General features: G+C 39.5%; 1 protein-coding gene across 5 annotated transcripts in view; it reads left to right on the top strand.

Moving 5' to 3' along the window:
* Positions 1–16,849, top strand: part of STOX2 (storkhead box 2) — a 127,887-nt gene extending 111,038 nt beyond the window's left edge. For 3 of the 5 annotated variants that reach the window (XM_053402510.1, XM_053402511.1, XM_053402512.1), the window contains exons 3-4: positions 1,153–3,424; positions 9,648–16,849. In XM_053402510.1, coding sequence (XP_053258485.1) covers positions 1,153–3,424; positions 9,648–9,843 — 2,468 coding nt within the window. In that variant the 3' untranslated portion in view covers positions 9,844–16,849. The remainder of the gene's footprint in view (positions 1–1,152; positions 3,425–9,647) is intronic. The other 2 variants (XR_008332088.1, XR_008332087.1) reach the window with 2 other exon arrangements.
* Positions 16,850–22,818: the final 5,969 nt, after the last annotated feature.

The raw sequence follows: 22,818 nt of genomic DNA, 5'->3' as shown, positions 1-22,818 counted from the left end.
TCTATATCCATTCTATATCCATTATGTCTTCTTTGGTAACTAATGGTTTCTTCATGCCTTGTAAGTTTGCTTTAAAAAGTTAACATGTGCCTTTAATAGCATAGAAATTTACTGTATTTACTCAAATGTAATGCGCACCTTTTTTGGCCAAATTACGTTGCAAAAATTAGGGTGTGCATTAGATTTGATGGCGCATTTATATTTGCCAGCAAAAACTTTTTTGGTTTCAGGGTTTTGAAATTTGAGGTGTGCATTAGATTTGATGGCGCATTAGATTGATGTAAATACAGTAATTTGGGTAGCATCTTATGTTGCAGCTGCACAGTTTCTTTGGCTGCATATTCAGCCATATGGGATGGAAAAGAACAATCTCTTTAAGATACTTTGTTTGTCATCTTCATACTGAATATTCACTGTGAAGCTATTTTATTTGTCTAGCTTTTGCATAAAGCCTCCACGGTTTCTCTAGTCAACCTGTTGCGTTTCTGAATTGGTCTTACAGTTAGCTTTACCTCAAGTTCAAAATCTAATGCCATCTGTGTATTGTGTGAAAAATTTGACATAATCTGACTTTCTCCTGATATTGAAACGACACTTTCTTTTAGATTGAATTCTGCACCTTCAGTTTTCTTAAGATAATAGTTTGCGATATAATGTTGATCTGCTTCTTTAAGGTGTATTTCCCTCCCCATGGGCATTTGTTATTAATTTTCTGATATGATTTCTTTATTTAAATACATGTGCAGATACCAAAAACAGCATATTTATTCTTGCCTTGTTTTTGTGTTATATGCAATAACTTGGCTAATTAGGATTTAAATATTTATCAAGGTAAGTGGTGTGTGAGAGAAGAATCCACAATATTTAATAAAGATTTTCAGTTTGGGGCTTGGTGTGGAGGTGTAACTTTGAACCTTAAGGTTCGCCAACACTTTGAAAATAAATAAGGGGATTTTTTCACATTCTGCTAGTGCTTTCCCTTTTTAGTTAATAATTTAGAGACCTCAAGTGCAAGAGATAGGTTAAAAGCAAACATGCTGGAGGATGCTTGACCAAGTTTTGCTTGCTCAGCAGAAACTATCATGTCAAGGATCTGCATACTTTGGGAAGGGTTAAAAGGAACTCATAAATACATTTTGCTGTTGTTTTCAGGTGTTCCAACGCCAAGTCCAGAAATCCTTCGTCATACCTTAAACATGCTGGTACGGGAGAGGAAAATATACCCAACACCAGATGGCTACTTCATTGTGACCCCACAGACTTATTTTATAACACCATCCCTTATTAGAACTAACAGTAAATGGTACCATCTGGATGAGAGGATACCTGACAGGTCTCAGTGTACCTCTCCACAGCAAGGAACTATAACGCCTTCCACCTCGGGCTGCGTCAGAGACCGGACATTACCCAAAAACCACTGCGACTCCTGCCATTGTTGTAGAGAAGACATGCACAGCATGCATGCCTCCACTCTGCAGAGGAAGTCGGCAAAAGACTGCAAGGACTCCTACTGCCCCCCTTCCATGTGCCAGGTGCCACCCACTGAAAAAAGTAAAAGTACTGTAAATTTTTCGTATAAAACAGAGACACTTACAAAGCCTAAGGATGGAGAAAAGCAGTCTAAGAAATTTGGGCTAAAATTGTTTCGACTAAGCTTCAAAAAGGACAAGACCAAACAGCTGGCCAACTTTTCTGCCCAGTTTCCTCCAGAAGAATGGCCTTTGAGGGATGAAGATACCCCTACCACTATACCTAGGGAGGTAGAGATGGAGATTATTAGGCGCATTAACCCAGATCTAACTGTGGAAAATGTCATGAGGCACACTGCACTAATGAAGAAACTTGAAGAAGAAAAAGCTCAACGAAGCAAAGCTGGATCTTCCGCTCACCACAGTGGGAGAAGCAAAAAGAGTAGAAGTCATAGGAAGTCTCATGGGAAATCTCGGTCACATAGCAAAACTCGGGTCTCTAAAGGGGATCCTTCAGAGGGATCCCATTTGGACGTTCCGGGTGAAAGAGAGTATGATTTCTATGATCCCCTCACAAGGTCCCCACGCGAAGGCTGTTTCATAATAGAACACAAGAGGGACAATTTCATTATGCACAGCAGCCCTAACGTTCTTGAATCTCACTTTCCTATGACACCTGAATGGGATGTATCTGGTGAACTAGCCAAAAGGAGAACTGAAATGCCTTTTCCTGAACCTTCAAGGGGAAGCTCCCATTCTAAGGTCCACCGAAGCCACAGCCATACGCAGGACCGAAGATCAAGGAATGAGAGGTCTAATAAAGCCAAGGAGCGGTCTCGATCGATGGATAACTCCAAAGGACCTCTGGGTGCTCCTTCTTTAGGTACACCTGAAGACATAGCTGAAGCTTGCAGTCAAGATGACCAAACAACCAGCCAAACGTATATTGACGATAGCACCTTAAGGCCTTCTCAATCACTCAGTCATCAAAGGGCTCTTATGTCATCTGTAAACTACAAAGAAGTAGTTAAACCTGAAAAGACTGGTGGCAATGCAGAAACTCCCATTTCCTGTAGCCTCTTGGAACAAAGCAAGCCAGCCGAGAATTTGCCCCCGTATAATGAGCTCAACTCCTGTACAACGAAATCAGCAATTGATGATTATTTTCAGTGTAACACTTCTAGTGAAACTGTACTTACTGCTCCTTCACCTTTGGGGAAAAATAAAGAAGACCACGACACAGTGATTTTGACAGAAAGCGTTAAAAAAGTGTCTCCCTCAGAGAGGCAGTCTCAGCACATAGCCAGAGAGCCTGGGGTGCACAAAGAAGAGTCACCTAAAGGGCCAAACAGCAGTGGTGGACCAGTTGCAACTAGCCAAACCCCCGAAGTGATTGCAAATGGCCGACTGATTCAACACCACAACACGGAATCTAGTAGCCTTGATAAGAGGAAAGAAATATTTAGTAAAGACACACTTTTTAAGCCTCTCCACAGTACCCTGTCTGTGAACAGTTTTCACAAGCCTAGTGTGCCACTACTAAAACCTCATCAAAAGACACCTTCTGATGCATTGCCAGGCAGATGCGACAAACTCGAGCAAGCTATGGTGACCTCAGTAACACAAGTCATACCTGTTTCACAGAGACAGCAAGAAACAGCCGGGAACCAAGAAGCATCCTTTGACTATTACAACGTATCGGATGATGACGATTCTGACGAAGGGACCAATAAGAACGCTGAAGAAGAAAAGAACCGGGATGATGTGGGCACTATGCAGTGGCTTCTTGAGCGGGAAAAAGAAAGAGACCTGCAAAGGAAGTTTGAGAAGAATCTGACTCTCCTTGCTCCAAAGGAAACGGAAAACAGCAACAACCAGAGAGCCACACATTCAGCAAGACTGGACAGCATGGACAGCAGCAGCATCACCGTCGACAGTGGGTTCAATTCGCCACGGTAAGATCTTGACACTCATTTACCAAAACCTGTAATATTTTAATCTTAAATTATCGTGTCCTACATACGCATTAAGTATTACAAGGCTGGGCTATTATTCAATGATAGCATTTTATAGCAGGTTTTCTTTGCTAACTTTATGCTGGCTGGTTGGTTAGTCTTCCCAAGTCAGGCAGCCACCAGACATTTGTGAGGTTGTTTACACAACTGGGGATAATTGTGATTATTTCAGATGATGACCAGGTCAGTATTATTCTGCTAAATAATCAACCTTTAAGCTCACAAAGTTAACCAAACTCTTTCTGAATGAACTCCGTCACCGTACCGTCAAGTGGTAAAGGAAGCTTTTATCAGCCGAAAAGGGAGAGCATGAACCCAACAGAGCCAAGCTCTGCTTATACTTTTCCTTAAGCTTTGGCAAAAATGGATGTGATACAGATACTCAAACATGGTGCAGCAGCTGTGTGGTGAAATTCTTGCCTATATGGATTATCTGCCTAGGTTTATACACTCGAGCATAGAAGGGATCCTATAGGATTGCAGAGTCAAGTCATTCTTTGTTTTATTGAAATGAATAGTGAACCCTACCAGTCTCTGCACACTTCTGGTAATGATTGCAATAGTCTTTATATTATCAGTTATCCTGAAATGAAGATGAAAGTAGTGAGCAACCAGTGTTGGAAGAACAACTCATTGGGAAGAATGCCTGTGGAGCCCACGGTTGCTTCCTCTAGCAGTGCTAGACTAGACTTGTGTCCTCTGAGGCCAGAGAGCAGGAGGAAAAGAGAGCATGATCTCAACAAGATCAGGTTCCTCCCACACTGTTTCTTAATCTAAGGCAAGAAGTTGTACAGATAGTCTGATCTGGTGATCAGACTGTAGGCTGTGACATTTTTCCTACGCAGAAATGATCTTCTGTCGGAAATTTGTCATGCATGAAATAGCACTGTTAGCTTGATCTTGGTGCTCTTTGGCTCTGGAAAGAGAGCTTGCTTTCCTCACAGCTGCTTCTTGCTGTTAACTCAGGGAGCCTGTGCCTAGAAGGTTCAATTCCTGTGCCGGAGGCTCTAATTACGGGTTTCTCTGAGCTTCTGTAGACCTTGCTGTTGTCTTTGTTTTCTGGTCAGCTCCCACAGAGCTCTGTTGTTGTTTCTCAAATTGGCCTATTTTCTACTGGGTTTGTAGCTCTTGGAGACCAGACAAAGACGAGGATGGTATTATTGCACGTGTTTTGTTAAAAGTAAATTGCTTCTATCAAACTACCTGCATCTTATACTGTTGCACGAGGCCTGAGGAAAAGAAGTAAAGCTTTCTGTGTGGTGATGGCTGCCTTTTCCAGGGTGTGTGTGGAGGTGCAATTTTATTTGACTATTTCAACCAAGGCTTTAAAAAAAAAATATGTCAGTTTTATGGACATGCTATTCATATCATTATGAATGTAAGAGGCAGGCTTTTGTTTCTATCCTGCAGGTTCTGTAATCTAACCTCTCTGCCTCTGTAGCTCAGAGGGAGAGCATTTGCCTTGCAGGCAGAAGATCTTAGGTTCAGTCCTTGGCATCTCCAGCTTGAGCTGGGAGCATCTCCTGTCTGAAACCCTGGATAGCCACTGCTAGTCAGTGTCAGCAAAACTGTCACAGATGGTTCAGTATTCCAACTCAATAACAGGCAGCTTCCTGTATCGCTTCTCTCATAGACAGAACCTTTTTCATCCCTTCTTTTTATTTTATTTATTCTTCACTGGCTCAGGGAAGAATTTAGTGAGTGTTTTCCAAATCTCCGTGCATTACTACCCTGCAAAATGCCATTCAACAGGATTTTCAAAGTAACGGTTGGGGTGGATTTCTTTGCACTTTTCCTCTGTATGTGTGGGACAGGGGTTTTAGTCTGATAATGACTAAGGTTCTCTTCATACTATTTTCCGTGGATTAGACAGAGTGCATTCCTTGCTCTTAAGTATAATCCATAATTTACTGTAACAACAAAATCAGCAAACTATGGTTAGTAAGTGCCCTCAAAACCAGGATTGGAAACCATGGCTTGAAGTGGATTTCTGATGCTGGATTGGAGAACAGGTCTGTCTTGCCAGCTCACAAGTCACACAGCTAAGCAGGTAACTGAAAGAGAAGCCTCAGAGGAAACAAACCAGGATTTGGAGAAACACCTGAATTGAGCCAGTTCAGATTAATACCTCTGGAAGAACTACATATATGTATGTGGATTTAAATTTCTTCTGCAGTTTCCTACATTTCCCTCCATATAGCACTGTAGTCAACTATCCATTTGTATAGTTTCATACACATTTTATGAGCAATTAGCACCAGCAATTAGCAAAAGTTACAATCTAATTTTGGTGCAGATGAAAACCAGAAAATACAGTGGTACCTCGGTTTTCGAGCGCCTTGGAAGCTGAACATATCTAAGGAGAAATAGCAAATACCTTTAATTTAATTTGTAATATTAATGTATTGGGTTAAAAATATATATAACTTTTTTTACTTCCATGAAGTTTGTGTTTGAGAAATTTTATATGAAAATTGTTAAGGCCAATGGCAATAACAATAACATTGCTGCTGGTAATTAATAAAGTGCTCTACGTGCGGTTGGTTACCCTTGAAAAGTGTTCTGAAACTGCAACTGCTGCAAAATGCTGTAGCCAGGTTGCTGACAGGTGCTCGATATTTTGATTCTGTCATGCCAGTTTTGTGTGATCTGTACACTGTTTACTGGTGTGTTTCTGGCCCCAATTCAAGGTGCTGGTGTTGACCTTTTGGGCACTGATTACCTTGAGAAAGACTCTCCTCCCTGAAAGAGAGGGGAGTGGTTGTGGGCGGGAGCCCGAGCACCGCCCAGCCGGGGGCGTTGCCCCCTGCCTCCAGCTCACCTGGCTGGCGCTCACGCCCCCCCGATGGCCACCCAACCAGGTGCCGTGGAGGGGGCGTGTTCAGCAGCCTTTTGCTGCAGTGCCAGCCTCTCCCTGGCCTCATTCCTCATCGTCGTCCCATCGCAAGTCACCCACCCTCCACTCCCTTTTAGTTAGGGCTTAGGTCATTGGCCTTGCTATGGACCTTAGGTTGGTCGCCCTGGTTGCCCGGGGGGCCTGGTAGGAGTTTTTCCATTTGGCATTAGGCTTTTTGGTTTTTTCGCCTACCTCGTAGCAATCGTCACAACTTTTGTGGTATTGGTGGGTAGGTTAGGCATTGGAATAATGTGTTGTGTGTCGAAGTGCTAGGTGTGGCCATCGCCTATGCCTTCAATTTATAGGGGTATTCCGTTAAAGGAATCTGGCGGTCGTGTATTCTGTCCGATGCCTGCTTGGCGGGAGGCCATGGCACGACCCTCGGTGACAGCAGGGGTGAGCCTATAGTTGGATTAGCATCAACAGGCTCCACCTACTGGTGAATAAACCCACTTGTTTCGATCCAATGCCTAAGCCAATACCTTTTCATTGCTGTAATCAATAAAGTTGTGGCCTTTTCTAGCCCATCAACCTTATATCACTTGTCCTTGTGTCTTCATTTCACTTCACGGGGGTCGGGTCCTCGAACCACAACTGCCTTTTTCTGCACATTTCTTCCCGACATTGCCAGTCATTTATGCGAAGCCCTACTCTACATCCTTCAATCCCAGGAAGCAGGACTAGCAGTAAATACAATTTGGGCCTTTTCTCTCCTGTGCAACACATGTCGAATGCCAGCTTAGATGTGTTAGGTCCACACTATATTGTATTTGTGGCTGGTAAAAATATTAATTAATTTAAAAGATTGTTCTCTCTTTGCTGGTTTATCTTTGTCTTAATTTTAGTGGGATTTTAATTCTTGTTATTCTTTTTATTTATTTTTACATTACACCAGTATTTATTTTACTGGGGATTTTATATATTTTGTTCTTTGAGTTTATTTGGAAATTAAGTGAGGTATAATTTTTTTTTAGAGTTATACAATCAACAACTCTGTTCAGCAACATTTGGTGGTGATGGTGCTGTGAGCTCCTACCAATAGTCCATAATGCCATATCTCCCCTATATATTCAGTGAGAAGTGTGCCTTGGGTGTTCATTCTTACGGTTTTATTACCGATGTGATATTTCCACCATGATCACTCTCTAGTTGAAATGCCACTGCAGAATGATGGCATTTCAGGAATTGGCTGGCTATAACAGTCTATTTGTGGCAGAGCAATTGGGTTATCTGGGAAAGATTTACCATCGGCTAAACAATATGGCTTCATATGAGATATTAATGGCCTAAATATGAACTTGGAATTGAGGTAGGAATTGATTAGTTTGATTATTTAATTTCTATGCTGCTTAATATACTAAAAATATCTCTTAGGTGGCATGCAGAAAACTGAAGCAACAACAGACAAAAAATATTTCAAAAATACACAGTTATGTACAAAAATGTTACATTAATGCAAATATATACATACAGTGGAACCTTGGTTCTCGAACTTAATCCATTCCGGAAGTCCATTTGACTCCTGAAATGTTCGGAAATCAAGACACGGCTTCCGATTGGCACAGGCACCCTGGAAACAATAGCCGACAGGTGCATTGGACACTTGGCTTCCGAAAAACGTTCGGAAAACGGAGCGCTTGCTTCCGGGTTTTCAGCATTCAGGAGCCGATTTCTTTGTCATCTAAGCCATTTGGGAACCAAGGTTCCACTGTATATAAATCAATATCAGTTCATTTGCCTTTTAACTCACCCTTCCTCTCAGCGTCTGGGTTCTCACCCAGGGTCTAAACAAACACTCAGTTCACCCACAACAAGAAGAGCTCATGGAAATAGCACCCTAATCTTTCACTCTAGACTTGCTTTTTATGGGCAGGCCCAAGGCCCACTTCCTCAGGCTGCACACAGCAGTGTCCCATTGAGCTGCACTCTCTACACCAATTTCTAGGTACAGCAGATTTGTTGGGTTCCCCGGGGGGTCTAGAGGATGGGAAGAGGGAGTCCCTCCACTCACAGCTCTTTCTTCACACTATGAAAAATAAAAGAGCCACTGCTATTCTTAACATAAACATGAATGATACTTAACTATAACAGACAAAAGTGAATGTTGCTTTACACAGAAGGAAAAAAGGGAGGGTAACAGAAGGGAAAAGTAAAGAAATTCAGAAGGAAACTTATTACAATTGTCTTGTAGGTTCATGCATGCACATCATTTTTCTTTGCCCCCGCCCTGGGAGTGCCAAGCATCACTTGCTGTACCTGTAGTTACTACCTGCCGTCTACTACGGACGATGTTTTTGATATACAAAGGAATATTGGTAGCATGCCTAGGCCCACACATATTTTAGGCAAGGGTAAGGTCAGTCTTTTGTCATGGTTGCATGATAAAATTATGGAAAAGGTGTCATGCTGACAGCATGATATATATTAGAAATTATTTTTAAAGGCTTTTCAGATTTATCCTGAAATGTTCTGTATGCTACATAAGGAGCAGTAAGTGCCTGTGCTCAGTGGAGCCTGTGATACAGCAGTAATTCTTATATCTTAGTTCAGTCATGCAGCCACACGTCTGGTCCAGGGCAACCCTGTTCTTGAGTGCAGCGGTCTGGAATGGAAAGGTGCTACATTTCACCTGCAATAGGGATATATTGTTTGCTTCACTTGAACAACAATTGACAATATCTGCACCTTGACATGGGCTCAGTATTAAGGACTTATTAAATCTTGCGTAAAGTATTGAAATTATTAATTATAACATATACTAATATTCAATGTTGAATAATTTTGATCATGAGTTCAGAGTTCATAACATGGCTTGGCTTAGCACATCACAAGAGTTAAAAAGACAGAGGATGCGAAAAGCAACTGTGAGCTCTTCTCCAGGAGTCTGCATGTTTACACAGCTCTGATAAGCTATAATTTGACTTTCTGTGATGTGGAAGCATCTGAACCCAGGATTTTGGTTTGTCAGTCAACAACAAACTTGGCTGGAGTCTGGCTAGAGATCCTGGTTTTTTTAAGAAGGAAACAAACCATAATCGGACATCACACTAAGCTGTTCTTTTTTACCCACTGATGTCAAGGCAAGAGAGAAGTAGGAGTGATTGGGCTTGTGCACAGTATGGTTTATTAAACTAGGGTCCTTGGCTTACTGTTAAAATGTAAAAGTAGGAATTTCTTTATATAACCTTCTGTGTTACCTTTTCTTGCAGGCAAGTAGACTGTACAACTGTTATATGTGTGTTTGTTTCCCCCCCCTTCTCTCTCTAGTACTCGTGAGAGCTTAGCTTCCAACACGTCAAGCATTGTTGAAAGCAACAGGCGCCAGAACCCAGCTCTCAGTCCTGCACATGGTGGTGCAGGTCCAGTGTTCAGCTTCCGCGCAACTGCTGACCCGCCAACAAGCGAAACTGAAAAACTGCAGAAACCTGCTAATTGCCTGCAAGCTTCTGTTACAAGTGTTTGATAGTGCTTCTGCCTCAGATCTTCTGTCTCATCCTATACAGCAAAGTTTACGACGCTGGGACTGATGTTTACGTCTTTTGGAGGGGGGAAAAACCAGGCATCTCAACCGCACAGTTCTTGTGTCTACCTAAACTGTGTTGCTACATAGGCTAGGGACAACAAAGAAATCTTTATTTCAAGGTATTGCTTTTCACATTTTGCGGCTCTGTAGCAAGAGAATAGCAGTAGGGATAATATGTACACTTTTGCTTCACTTAATCGTAACTGAGCACATATATGAAAGTCTAGACACTGTAAGTGTAATCTGCATTTTCAATGTCATGCAGTTGCCAACTTCATTTTAAAATGCCACAGATATGTGATGCCCCCTACCACTGGTTAAACTATTTGCCACAGAGATGGTTCTTTTCCTTTATAAACTGAGCCTTTGTTGAAAGTAAACAGCTAAGGGTCACCTTGAGGGAAAACAATGCGAAATGAGTCTAGGAAAGACCTCAGCTCTACCTGTGAATTATTTATACATCTGTCATTTTCACTGTGAGTCTTCATGACATGATCTTGCAAGAATCCATAGCAAAAGTAAGTCAAAAGAGGTCGTGTTTTTGGGAAGAGGTGGGGAATAATGGAGATGTTATCTATTTTTACTTTGATTTTTTTTAAAGTATGAGATGTTTCCCTAAAACTTATTTCTTAATTTCCCCTAGTTGAAAGCAGGGATATAAGACTTTGAATTGAAGGTGAGGAAGGAGAAACCTAACTTTGATTGAGGCACATCACTAAGTGATAGAAGAGGTAACAGGTGTTTTTTGTTTTTAAAAATATAAAAGGCAAGTAAAGTGATCACTTTTTTAATGTGTCACTCCAGTTGTTACCCCAAATTATTAATATTATTATTATTATCAAAGTAATTTGGAAGAAGAAGAAGAAGAAGAAGAAGAAGAAGAAGAAGAAGAAGAAGAAAGTTCTTTGTGATACAAATGATGAATTATGGCCTGAAGGGTTGATTTCTTTCTATGGAAGGACATATTATATTTTTATTTTATGTAGCTTTTAGAGTGCCTAAATTAGGCTATTGAAACTAGCATACACTGTAGAGAAAAGATTTAGAGACTAATAAACTTCAGGCCTTTTATTGAATTACATTTCTTTGTGAGTAAACATTGTATGGAAATACTTAGTTTAAAAATAATCATGAGTTTTAAATGTGTCCAGGTGGATCGCTGATGAAGAGAGAGATTATTTGTTTGATCTGAGAAAATGAGATATTCATTGATGTACTCAAAAGCTTGCTAAGTTTTTCATCAACAAAGGTTAGTTCAATAAAAGACATCGCGTTACCTCTTTTGTGAGTCTCACAAAGTTGATAGCAGAAGTTCTGTATCCACAGGTTTATTATATCTAATGTGTATGTCCTGAAATTGCTAATCCAAAGTAATCTATTTTTTAAGAAAAGTATTCTAGATTAATGTTTAGAGAGACCTGCAATTTCAAGAGTAAACTTGAAAAGCATAAAGGGCCAAATTCTGCTGTCTGTTATTTATGCAACCCAGTACTGCATAAATTTTGTTTTCAAACAATCATAATGGTGGTACAAGTAGAATAATAAAATACAATAAGAAAGATCAGAAGCAGTGTAAATTGTTGTATGGATTAACATTTACACTTATCTGTCTTTTGTTGATACCCAGGTGATATAACCAAGCATACCATTAAAGACGGTATTTTCATCAGGTACTGGTGATGATTTGTATAACCTGTTCAAGCTTCACTTGTGTTCTGTGTTGTCTTCTGAAAGTGCACTCTTACCTTAAACAGTTTTAAACAGCTTTCAGGTGCTTATTAAATAGCTTTACAAACACTGGGCACAATTGGTTTCAGTTTACACCAGGGTAAATCAGTCCATTGCAGATCCAGGGCACCCTGGTACATATGCAGGGACTCAGATGTGTGTTTACTATTGAACAAACTGGAGCTCTTCCTTTAACTTTAGTGTTAGGAAATGCTCCATACATGAAATCCCATTGTTCACACTGAGCCTTCTGGGTCCTGTGAAGCTTTGAGTTGTAGCCCTGCTATCTGGAACAACCAGTGAAGGATCAGGCCTAGATACTTGCTTTATTATCATGTATACATTCTATTTGCTACAAGTAGTGAGATGGCTCAGTGCATATAATGGAGATTATTATGCTGCTTGGTTGGTTAGTTACTTGGCCTCCTGCCTTATAAATACCTTTGAAGCTATGGTATAATAACCTAGAAATGCATTGCCTGACAAATCTCATTTCTTACATAGGTAACTCTGGGAATATTTAATACATGCAGATTCCAGAGTTATTAGGTTTTGGGGAGGAAATTGCTATAACACTATACAGTAGCAATGTGTGGGGTGGTTTTTTGGAGAGATGCTCTGATATTTATAGTATGCATCAATTCACTACAATTGCTGGAATGATATCAGAATTCATAACTGAAAGTAAAAATTAAAATGTCATATAAAAATGTGAATGAGGAAGATATTACCATGTATGGGAAATATGCTTCCATTAGTTAAGATTATTGAAATGGATACATTAAGCAGTTATACAAAAGACATCATTCCAGTGTTTTAACAATAAATTCTCCCTTGGTTGACATTTAAAGGTCCCCAAAGACGAGCTTTTAAAAGGTCCTGTTAATATTGGCATGGCTATTGGCCAATAATATGTTTGTGGCATTTTATTAGCATTAATGTGACTCTTGGAACATGTTATATAAATGAAACTTACATAAAGAAACATTCTTAATGTGCATTCTTTTCAAAAAGAAATATAAAGAAAGTCCATTTTGAGATTATAGACATAGACTCACAGGAGTGGAGCTTGAGTGTTTTTGTCACTGTTATCCTGTGATGAAATCATGATGACCTTATATTGCATGGTTGATCATCTATCATCCTTCTAATGTATCAACTTAAAAGGTTTACAGAACCAGAATGCGTTGAATCTCTATGTTGTGTTCAACTTTAAAGGGTCAACACAAATCTGTCGGCATTTTGCACACTTGATATGTATTATTATAATACAACATGTTACTTTTATGGTAAAATTCTTTTTTACACATATAACTACCTCCATGAATTTGATGAAATGCAGCAACATGTCTTTTTTTTAAAAGGGTATTGTTAAGAGCGACGTTTAAAACTTTATGAAGAAATAGGCCATGACGTTCTCTTGTGTGTCGGTGCTTGCATATGAAGTCATTTTTCATTGCCATGATTTCCTGTTACTGTATTCAATTGGCTTTTGGCTTTAGTAGTACGAGATTTTATACAAGGGTCATAGAATCTTTTAGATAAACAAAGGGGAGGGGGGGCTCAAATTTGTCCTTTGTCTTTCCATTTCTGCTGAAGTTTCTACCTGGTAGAAAGTCTAGTGTTGCTTGTACTTTAGAAGCCTGTTAAATATATACAGTATATGGAATATGATTGGCAGTTTGGGGCTTAGCAGAAGACACACCGGGTATTTTACTGCCTCCGTTTAAACTCTTTGGGCCCTATTCTGCCTTCATTTATGGCAACATATCATGCCAGAGTTTAGCTTAAATCTTTGCATTATCTGCCTCCCAAGTGGGCCACTGGCGTAATACGCTCTCAGTTTTCTCAATCATGCGCATCTTGGGGGTTGAATACTATAGAGCCCAATATTTTTCACAATGAGATAAATAGTCTGAGATCCTGATATTAGTGTTAATAATAACAGAACCACCAAATAAGCCGTAGGAGTGTTTTTCCTTTAAACATACAGTAAAAAGAGCGAGGAACAGTTAAGAAAGTATCTTCAGAAGCATGCTTTGCGAGGGTGGGGGTGACAGAAATAAGCGCATTGAATGGCAGCTGCCCTTCAAGGCTATGATTGCTCTATAAATGTGCTAGGTATATTTTTAGGGGGGTTGTTCAGCTAAATCCATGCCATTATCACTCACACAGAAATACAAAACAAGATTGGAGGAGCGTATTGTTAGAACCTTTTAACTAGTTAAAATAATGCTGGCTTTATCGTAGTCAGGGCTGTGAATGTTCTGTACCTGAAAAAAAATCCCAATTCTACAGCAAAGTCATCCAGATTCTGTACCAAGAAGAGCCATCTCCTGAGAAATAAATATGTTTTCCCTGCATCAGCTACCTATAGAAGAAGGAGAGGGAGGGAGACGCACATAGGATTGAAGCCACACACATCCCAACCACTGGTAGTCGTGTGCAGAGCCATTTTTAAAATTTTAGATTTTCCCTTGTGTATTTTTGAGCCTCTGTTTGCAGAGATTCATGGGATGCTGACTCTCATGCAGGACCCAGATTCCAGTCCACACATGTGCGGTACCGTCATGGACACACAGAATAAATATAGTCCTGATTGTAATAGGCAGATTAGCATAAATAGCTGTGTGGTTTAAAAGCATTCTTGCCTTCAGTAAATCACCAGCCATATCTGTCAATTGGAAGAAGTAGCAATTATTCCCCTCACCACTTTCCGGGGGGGGGGGCAAAGTTTTGCTATAAAGAGCAGTTCATGAAAGATTGGCAATGCACTGCTACTGTACTTTTTCCTGAAAATCTCAAGCATTTTGCAAACTTAACTAGTAGAAATAAACTCCATTGCAGTCAAATGACTTGTTTCCAAGTCAATGTAGCCAGGTTCCAAACCCTCTCAAATACAGGGTTTCCCTCATTCTATTTGTTTGACTGCCTAGTGACAATGAACATTTGTTTAATATTTAAAATAAGTTCAGCGTTAACATTACGAAGTTAGTTTTTAAGCTGTCTAAGAAAAGAAACCGTTTTGGAGCCTTGAAGTGGCCCTTAATACAGTGCCAAAATATTTTAACTTCCAGCAACATAGCCATTCTCACTAGTGAAAAAGAACTAAAATTACTACACACGAGAGAAATACTAAAATACATATTTTGAACAAGCCTTTTCCAAATGTGAAATCGCTGAGTTCAGTAAATTAGAGACTGCTGTAGTTTATATTCCTCTCTGCTCCTCCATAGAATATTTCCCAACTAATTTCATTAACTTAAATAAATCACTTTTAAGTTATAATCCTACAGATAATCATCCCAATCTAGTTCATTTGATTTATACCCCTCTACTTCCAAAATGTAATACTCCTCTTTACCCATTAGACAATCAAGGCATACTTTCCGTTGCCTAACAAGTGACCATCGCAGCATCACTTTGAGAGAGAGCACACACAGAAACCAGTTGCTAAGTGTAGGTTTCTCCTATCTTGCAACTGTCTTTCGAGCTTGCTCTGCTGGGTTTGGGCAATAGGATGAAAATAAGTATAATGAGATGTCACAGCCATGCTAGTCTTTTGCAGCATAAGTGAAGAGTGTTCTGGTACCTTAAAAACTAATAAATGTATTGTGGCAAAAGCTTTCGTGGCCCACAGTCCACTTCCTGCACATTCCACAGAGCAGCTGTTAGTCTTTAAGGAGCCACAACACTGTTTTTTTCATTCTAGTTCCACCTTCGCTTTCATTCATGTGAAATTACTAGAAAATACTTAAGTCTCTGTGTTTTAAATTCGTTTCAATATTTCAGTTTTAAGAACATGTCGTGAAAATGGTCCCAGCCCAGCCCAACGGGGTGTGTGCATAGAGGTGTTTTGTGACTTGTATTCACAAAATTTAGCATGAGAGGGATTGATTATCTCTTAAACTAAATATGTTGTACAGCAGGCCTGTCGCTCACAATATTACAGTCTGCCTTGGATCTGCAAGGACATGGGGCTCAAATCTAAAGTGCCTGATAGGCTCAATACATGACTGCTGGTCCATCATTGTTCTGTTGGGGGTGAGTTAGATGGCTTGCTCTATAGTATGGCCACAGCCTAAGTGGGACTATGATGGAAGCATCCCATAGTTGTAAGTATCCCATAGTTCCCATAGTTCATAGAAAATACGGTGACAGTTCCAGCATCATATGACTGAGAAGCAGAGGCCGTGTTAACCACTTTAGAAAAGTTTAAAATAACAGTAGCCTATGCAGCATATACAGTTAGTGGACAAGAATAGTTAATGATATGAGAGAAGTTGTTTTGGTCCATCAAACAGTGGCAGAAGCAAAGTACTTCTGTTGGGAGATGGTTCCCAGGTCACAGTTTATCATAGAGCCATTGTGTATCATATTCTGCAACTGCCAGACTCCTATCATGCCAAGTATATGATGCACAAACACAAACTCACCAGAGTGCCTCCACTTTGAGTTGTTCTGCATCATAAAAGTACCCCAAGAAACATTAAGCAAACTGTTCTTTTCTCATTGACAAACTCTCTCACACACACCCCTTGATGCTATTCCATAATGATTCACAAGAATACTGTGATTAGAGGTTATAGACAGTTTAAAATACATCAGACACCCACCTGTGAGCATGAAAGATAGGGCCCGTTGAATAATTGGCACAGATGTTAACTTCTGTATGAACAGGAGACTTAGATTTAAAGGGATCATAATTCTGCAGGTAACCTGTGAGTGACTGAATGTGGTTGTTGCTTTAGGTTTAAATGAGTTAATAAATGCAAGTGGGACTTACTGTATGCTAGAAGGGAGTTTTGCAACCAAGACTGCCTTGTATAAATGTGTTTGCACTGAAAAAAAAATTTAAAATTACTTGGTCTCTGGTTGCTGTAAAGGTCATCCGAACTGGATGTTCTGTTTATATTGTATAGTATTTCATATGAAATAATACAGTTCATGAAATGTCTTCCCTTAACGTTACTGATTTATAACAGCACATTTGTGACATGGTTTTTATTGTGTCAGTGTACCATATTGTAAATGATGATAACTTGTCATGCTTAGTATAATAACTTAAAAGAAAAAAAAGGACAGGGATTTTTGTAAGTCTATATTTGAAAGTCCCTCCATATGGTAATATTGTGTTCATGTTGTTTATGTAGTGTTGTGTGAAATATCCATTTTGGATTGTGTTACTTTTTAAAATATTAAATAACATTTGGTTATATGTTACGTTTTCAAGTCTTTTTTATTTTATTTTGCAAATGCCACTGATGTGAGGAAAACGTGTATGCTAGTTGCGTTTTGTGTTTTCAGTCCATTTTATCATGTTCATGTTATACTTTTTCTGTGTTAGAAACTAAAATGATTTTTGAGCATATGAAGCTGCCTTATAACATCCAATCACTGAGCCATCCAAACATCCACAAGTATGCTGGGGGATAGTTGAGGCTTGTGGGGGAAGATCACCTCTGTAGAGTTTTGTTTTTACTTCTGCAAACCTTGGTGTCCCGTCCCCCCCACCATGATGATACCTCACTTTTGTTTCTTCTTGGACCCATTTTGACTCCCATGTAGCTAGTACTCATCAACAGAGTTCATCATTAGAAGGAGTGATCAGTTAAATTTTGCTTACTACCACACACCCTGAGAAGGCTAATAGAATCATAGAGCTGGATTATACCTCAAAGGTCAATTAGTCCAATCTCCTGCTGAGGGAATAAATAAAACATTTGTAATAGGTGGCCATTTATCTCTGCTGAGATACATATATTCAGTGAATTTCCTTCGGGGAGGGGGAGGGATACAAATAAATATTTTGAAAATGTTTGGTTTAAGAGAAGAGGTAAATTTACGAATGAACTTGTGCACAAGAAGCTTGGGAATTGGTTATAGGCTTAACTAATAACCCGTACACAAATGTTGTTTATTTATATCTTGTCTTTAAAGATGCAAATTCTAACCAAGGTGGCTTACAAGTAAAATGAAAACAACAATAATAAATTCACAAGACAGTATTGTTGCATACATCAGGACTGTTCCCACATGGAAGTTGGTGACGTGAAATTGGGTACCTTGAACTGACTCTGAGGGTTTTTGTTTATATATTCTGCAGTCACACGTATTATGCTTGATTCCAACTTAGCCTCCATAACCCCACAGTTTCCCTAGGCCTTCTAACCCATATCCTATATGGGCTGAGGAAACATTGAAATTTGGGTCAATGCTCTGTAATAGGGCATGTGCTTTTTATATTTTGAAATCTTAATTTGATAACAAACCTCTATCATAGTTTATCTTAAGCTGCAGAGCACATCATCTGGGATGGATGTAAAAAAGATTTGAAATTACTGTTATTCTAGAATACCGACTGAGAGTTTAAGCTCAATGATGTGTTTGTTTGTTTTTCTACCTCCCTTTGGAGATATTCTGTTCCCTTTTTCTTTTGTGTTGACTTCTTAACAGGCTGCTTCCAGTAATGAAAAAATATTGGACTGGGATGGAATGTGATCCACTCAGCACATCTGGCAGCTGATGCTGTCATTCATTTGAACCCAGTCTTTGTCAGTAAGTAAAATCTAGCAATGTGCTTGGATGGATGGATGGATGACTTAGTATCGAATTGGACCCTACTGTTGTAGGTACTGGGTGCACTTGACACAACTTTCTATATTTACAGGAATTAACCTTTGTGACCTATAACTTTAGAACAAAAACAGTGACACTCTTTTCACTGTGTACTGTTCACTGTTTATCTTCAGAGATTTGCAGGTAAGGAATCCCTTTCCCTCAAGTATGTGATATCTTTATGAAACTACAAAATATCAAAAAACAAACATCCTGTTTGTCATTAATAACAACACATTTTAGCTTTGGGTTTTATAAAATATCATTATAGAGCACAATGTTTTCCCGAACTTGTTTATTTCCCTTATGGGTGACTTATCTCGTTAGCTTTAGTTGAGTCATGTATTTTTTCCTCTCATATTTCATGCCATGAAGATGTGGCTTCTGTTAAATCACTTCATTGAGTTATTCTAGCTCTGTGTTGCCCAAACACATTATCTATTCAATGAGAGACAACTAATACCCTTGTCATTTTACCCAAGGTTTGTTATGACTCCTTTTGTAAACTGTGGGGTCCCATATGGATGTAGGAGCCATTTTGGAGAGCTACCACCATGCAGCTCTTAGGGCTGCCCTTCTACCTGCCTCTACTAACTGCCACCACACAGAACAGTCTTGCCCTGAGGGAAACAGGAAAGAAGTAGATAAGCACCTTCAAAACAAAAACAGTTGCCTTTTTTGTTTGATTGATGCTTACTGTTTTTTATAATTTTATGTAAACTGCTTTGTGAGGTGGACCTGAAAAGTGCTTTAAGGGAGGAGAACAGCAGGGAGGGGCAACAGGAACCTCAGCAGTATGAAGAAAAATTATGGTTTTAGCTACATTGGTAAAATTAGGTGGGAAATAATCTCGCCTCAAAAGTTGCAATGAGGGAAGCTGAAGAGAATGCATTCAAAGTGAGCATTTCATTCACCTCCATTTGAATCTGGGTAGCAGGAGGACAGTTGAGAGTAACAGAAAAACTGGGGGGGGGGCTTACCTAAAACAGACTGAATTGCATTGGACGGAAGGGAACATGTTCCAAAGGGATACACAGCAGACAATGGTCCATAAAAGAACAAAAAAGCTATGTTAAAAGAGCAACAGTTTAAAGTTTGAATAAATGTGGGAACTTAACCAAGAAGGGATGACAGATGTGTGTGTAAGTGGAAAAATTATGTGAGTGAAAGTGTATTGAGAGCAGTGTGTCTATTAAAGAAAAGGAAGAGCTAGTAATTTAGAAAGTTAAAAGAATAAACTCAGTGAAAGAACACATTCTGCAGTTCCATAGTTCTGTGTATTGAAAGTATGTTCACATATTTCCTTCACAAAGGCCCTCCCACATTTCCAATAACATTTGAGTGCCATATGTATACTCATACATGCGTATACCCTCTGCATACTCATGTTTATACCAGGTCCAGTAAACATTATGCATCCATTTCTTCTTAACAGTGAATAGATGCCTTAGTTGAGCCTAGACATGTAGGCCCCATTTTCACATTCAAGAGGAGATTGCTTAAGCCCAAGGCTCACTCATATGCTCTGCAATTTGTGCAGCCTAACATGTTGAGGCACTGTGTGAACCAGCCCCAAATCAATCTCAATATGCATTAAATATAAAGAATTGGAAGACATAACTTGGATGAGTGATGTTATCACTGGCTTCACTCAATTGCTCTGCTCTTAATGCCTCTTTTCCAAACTTCAAATAGTCCGGCTTTCCCCCTTCATGTATAATCACTGCTTTCCAACCAAGTTGAAACTCCCATCCCCACCCCCTGTTTTAAGTATGCCTGGTTTTCTGCATGTTAGAAAGTAAATTATGCTTCCGCTTGCCCTTGGTTCTTCATAGAATATACTGATGCCCAAAATTCCATAGGAAGTCTGAAAATGACTTGATTTAAATTTTGCTTTTATGTCCTTCTTGTTCAGGGAGCTAATATAATATCCTGGATATGAAAGTGTGTGTCTCTAGTTCAGGCTTCCTCAACCTCAGCCCTCCAGATGTTTTGAGACTACAATTCCCATCATCCCTGACCAGTGGTCCTGCTTGCTAGGGATTATGGGAGTTGTAGGCCAAAAACACCTGGAGAGCCGAGGTTGAGGAAGCCTGCTCTAGTTCCTTAAAAATAAACTGCTGAAACCAGACAGTGGTCATTCTTGAACTGTTATAAGCAGCCAGTCAGAGTCCACTTCCCTGTTATATCTCATATTGGCAGTGCTTCCAGTCTCTTCATGTTGTTATCCTCTCCCCCTCTCTAAAAGCATGTTGGTGCCAATAGAATAATAACTACAGTACTTTAGAGTATTGCTTTTCAGACTGCTTTTATCAAAGAGAGAAACCTTTCTTTGTGTGTTAGCTTTAAATGTATTTGAATTTTAAATATAGAAAGGTAGGCCTAAGTAAGGCCAGAAGAGGGAGCTCTGAGGTAAAAAAAAAAAGGGAAGTAGAGCTATATAATAAGCAAGGAAATTCTCATCTTGTCTCTGAGCACTAGCCTGACATACATACATACATACATACATATATGTAAGCAATATATTGTTGTTGTTTTCAGGACCTAATGCAGTTTTCATTACCAAAAGCAGGGTGCCCTCAAGCATCCCCCTTGTGTTTACCAATGCTCCCCCCCTCCTGTTTTTTAATTTTTAAATAAGGTGGGGTTTGAAGGTTTCTTCTGATTCTTTGATGGGGAGGAGAGTTACACACACAAAACCTACCATTCAGCGTTATTGTGAGGGGGAAGTGGATAACAATGTTCACTGCCTGTTTTTTACAATTGGGGATGTGCAGATATACTTTTAGAATTTGATTCTCTATAAAATGAGCACAGTGTCTACGATTCTATTTAAAACAGAGCAAAGCCTTTACCGCTACCCCAACCCCCCGCTGCTGCACACAAGAATTTTCAACTTGTTCATTTCATACAGCTGTAGAGCTCATCCATGCCATGGAAAGGAAATGGCAAAAGATTCAAAATTTAATTGTACTGTAAAGACTTAGGTTAACTTAAGTTATTTCTCATTTTCCACCTTTATGTCCTTGTTTGACAAAACAAAAAACAACCACAGCTATCATTCATTAAGCTGATGAATAATCAGAATAACCCTCCAACACTGTTGACAATTTATTTTCTATTAAGTAGGGTAGCCAACCAGAAAGAAAGAAAAAAAACCAAGGGGGGGGGAGGGAATCAGCATTTGATCTCTGGGCAAGGTGCCAGAATTATTTGTGTAGATGCTGCAGATATTGGCAGATTGCCTCCAAAAAATAGAAGAAAAGTTGCAGAGGGATCTTTACATTAGTGTGCATGCTTCACCTACACGCATACTAAGCTAGATGAACAGAGAAACACAGTAGCAATGAAGTGACAATTGCTCTGACACCCCCTTTTCTGGATATGCTCAGACAAGCTAAGCCTACCATAACTGCCGACACCAGAATTAACAGACAGCTTTTGCTACTCCTTCTACCTCCTTGTACAGTGCTCTGAAATTTGCCAGACTCTGCCTCTAAACTTGCCCTAAACTCTGGCTTCTGGCCACACCCATGTACCAGAAAGTTTTAAATCAAAACTTGGTAACCAATTTTTAATATTTCTTGTAAACCACTTACAGGTTTTAAAACAATAAAGCAGTGTATAAATTATAAAGGGGAAGGAAAAACCCTACCACTGAGGGTCAAAGTAGAAGTGATGCTAAATGTATCTTTACACTTCATATGCCTGATTTTTTAATAATTCAAATAGCAGCTCAGATTTTTTTGGGGGGGGGTCCTCATCATCATCATTATCATAGCAAGGAGGAAGAGTTTTTCCTCCCCTGCAGTGATTTGGATGAAAATCACTTCATTTTTCATGGGAGGACCTTCCTCTCCGCATTAGCCTAATGGAAGAGTCCTTTCTGGTGCAAATAGTAGCTTCAGAGGAACGAATTTTATTTCATCAGGAGTGCAGCAGGGAAGGAAAGTGTTAAACCCCACACACCTGCTGTGATTATGATACTGGTATCTTTTTTATTTAAAAAATGTATGTTAAATGTTTTTCTTGGCCCAGAGAAGTGGGCCAAGCTGGTTGCCTTGATTTCACCAATGAGACCAAGCTGTTTAGTGCTTCTTTATAAGCATATTGTATTTGCAATAATGTGTAATACTGTAGATATCAAGATCTTGCTGGTTTTTTTATATTAGTCTATTGTTTACCAGTATTCCAAACATCACTCATTGTTTCTTTAAACCCTGCCCCCATTCCTATTGTATCTATATGTTAAAAACACACATCCATTTGTGCTATGTACACATTAGAATGCTGCACTGCAAATCTCTGACTTTAAAAAAAAAGTATAACATCAATCAGTACAAAAGACACAAAAATACTGAGTGGTTCAATCAGTCCTCTTAAGGTCATTCAACATTAAGAATAGCTACTTCTCTGTTTCCTTTATGAATGACTGATATCTTTGGGGTGCGTGTTAGTGAGGTATCATGCTGTATCTATTTGCACAACCCCCCACCCATTAAACTGGGAACATATTGAAAACTCTGTCCCACCACAATTACTGTGGAAGAGGCTCAGCATCAGTCAATA

The sequence above is a fragment of the Podarcis raffonei genome, chromosome 9 (assembly GCF_027172205.1).
Source record: "Podarcis raffonei isolate rPodRaf1 chromosome 9, rPodRaf1.pri, whole genome shotgun sequence".
Taxonomy (NCBI): Eukaryota; Metazoa; Chordata; class Lepidosauria; order Squamata; family Lacertidae; genus Podarcis; species Podarcis raffonei.
Note: the sequence above shows the minus strand (reverse complement) of the source record. Positions and strands in the feature narration are given on the sequence as shown.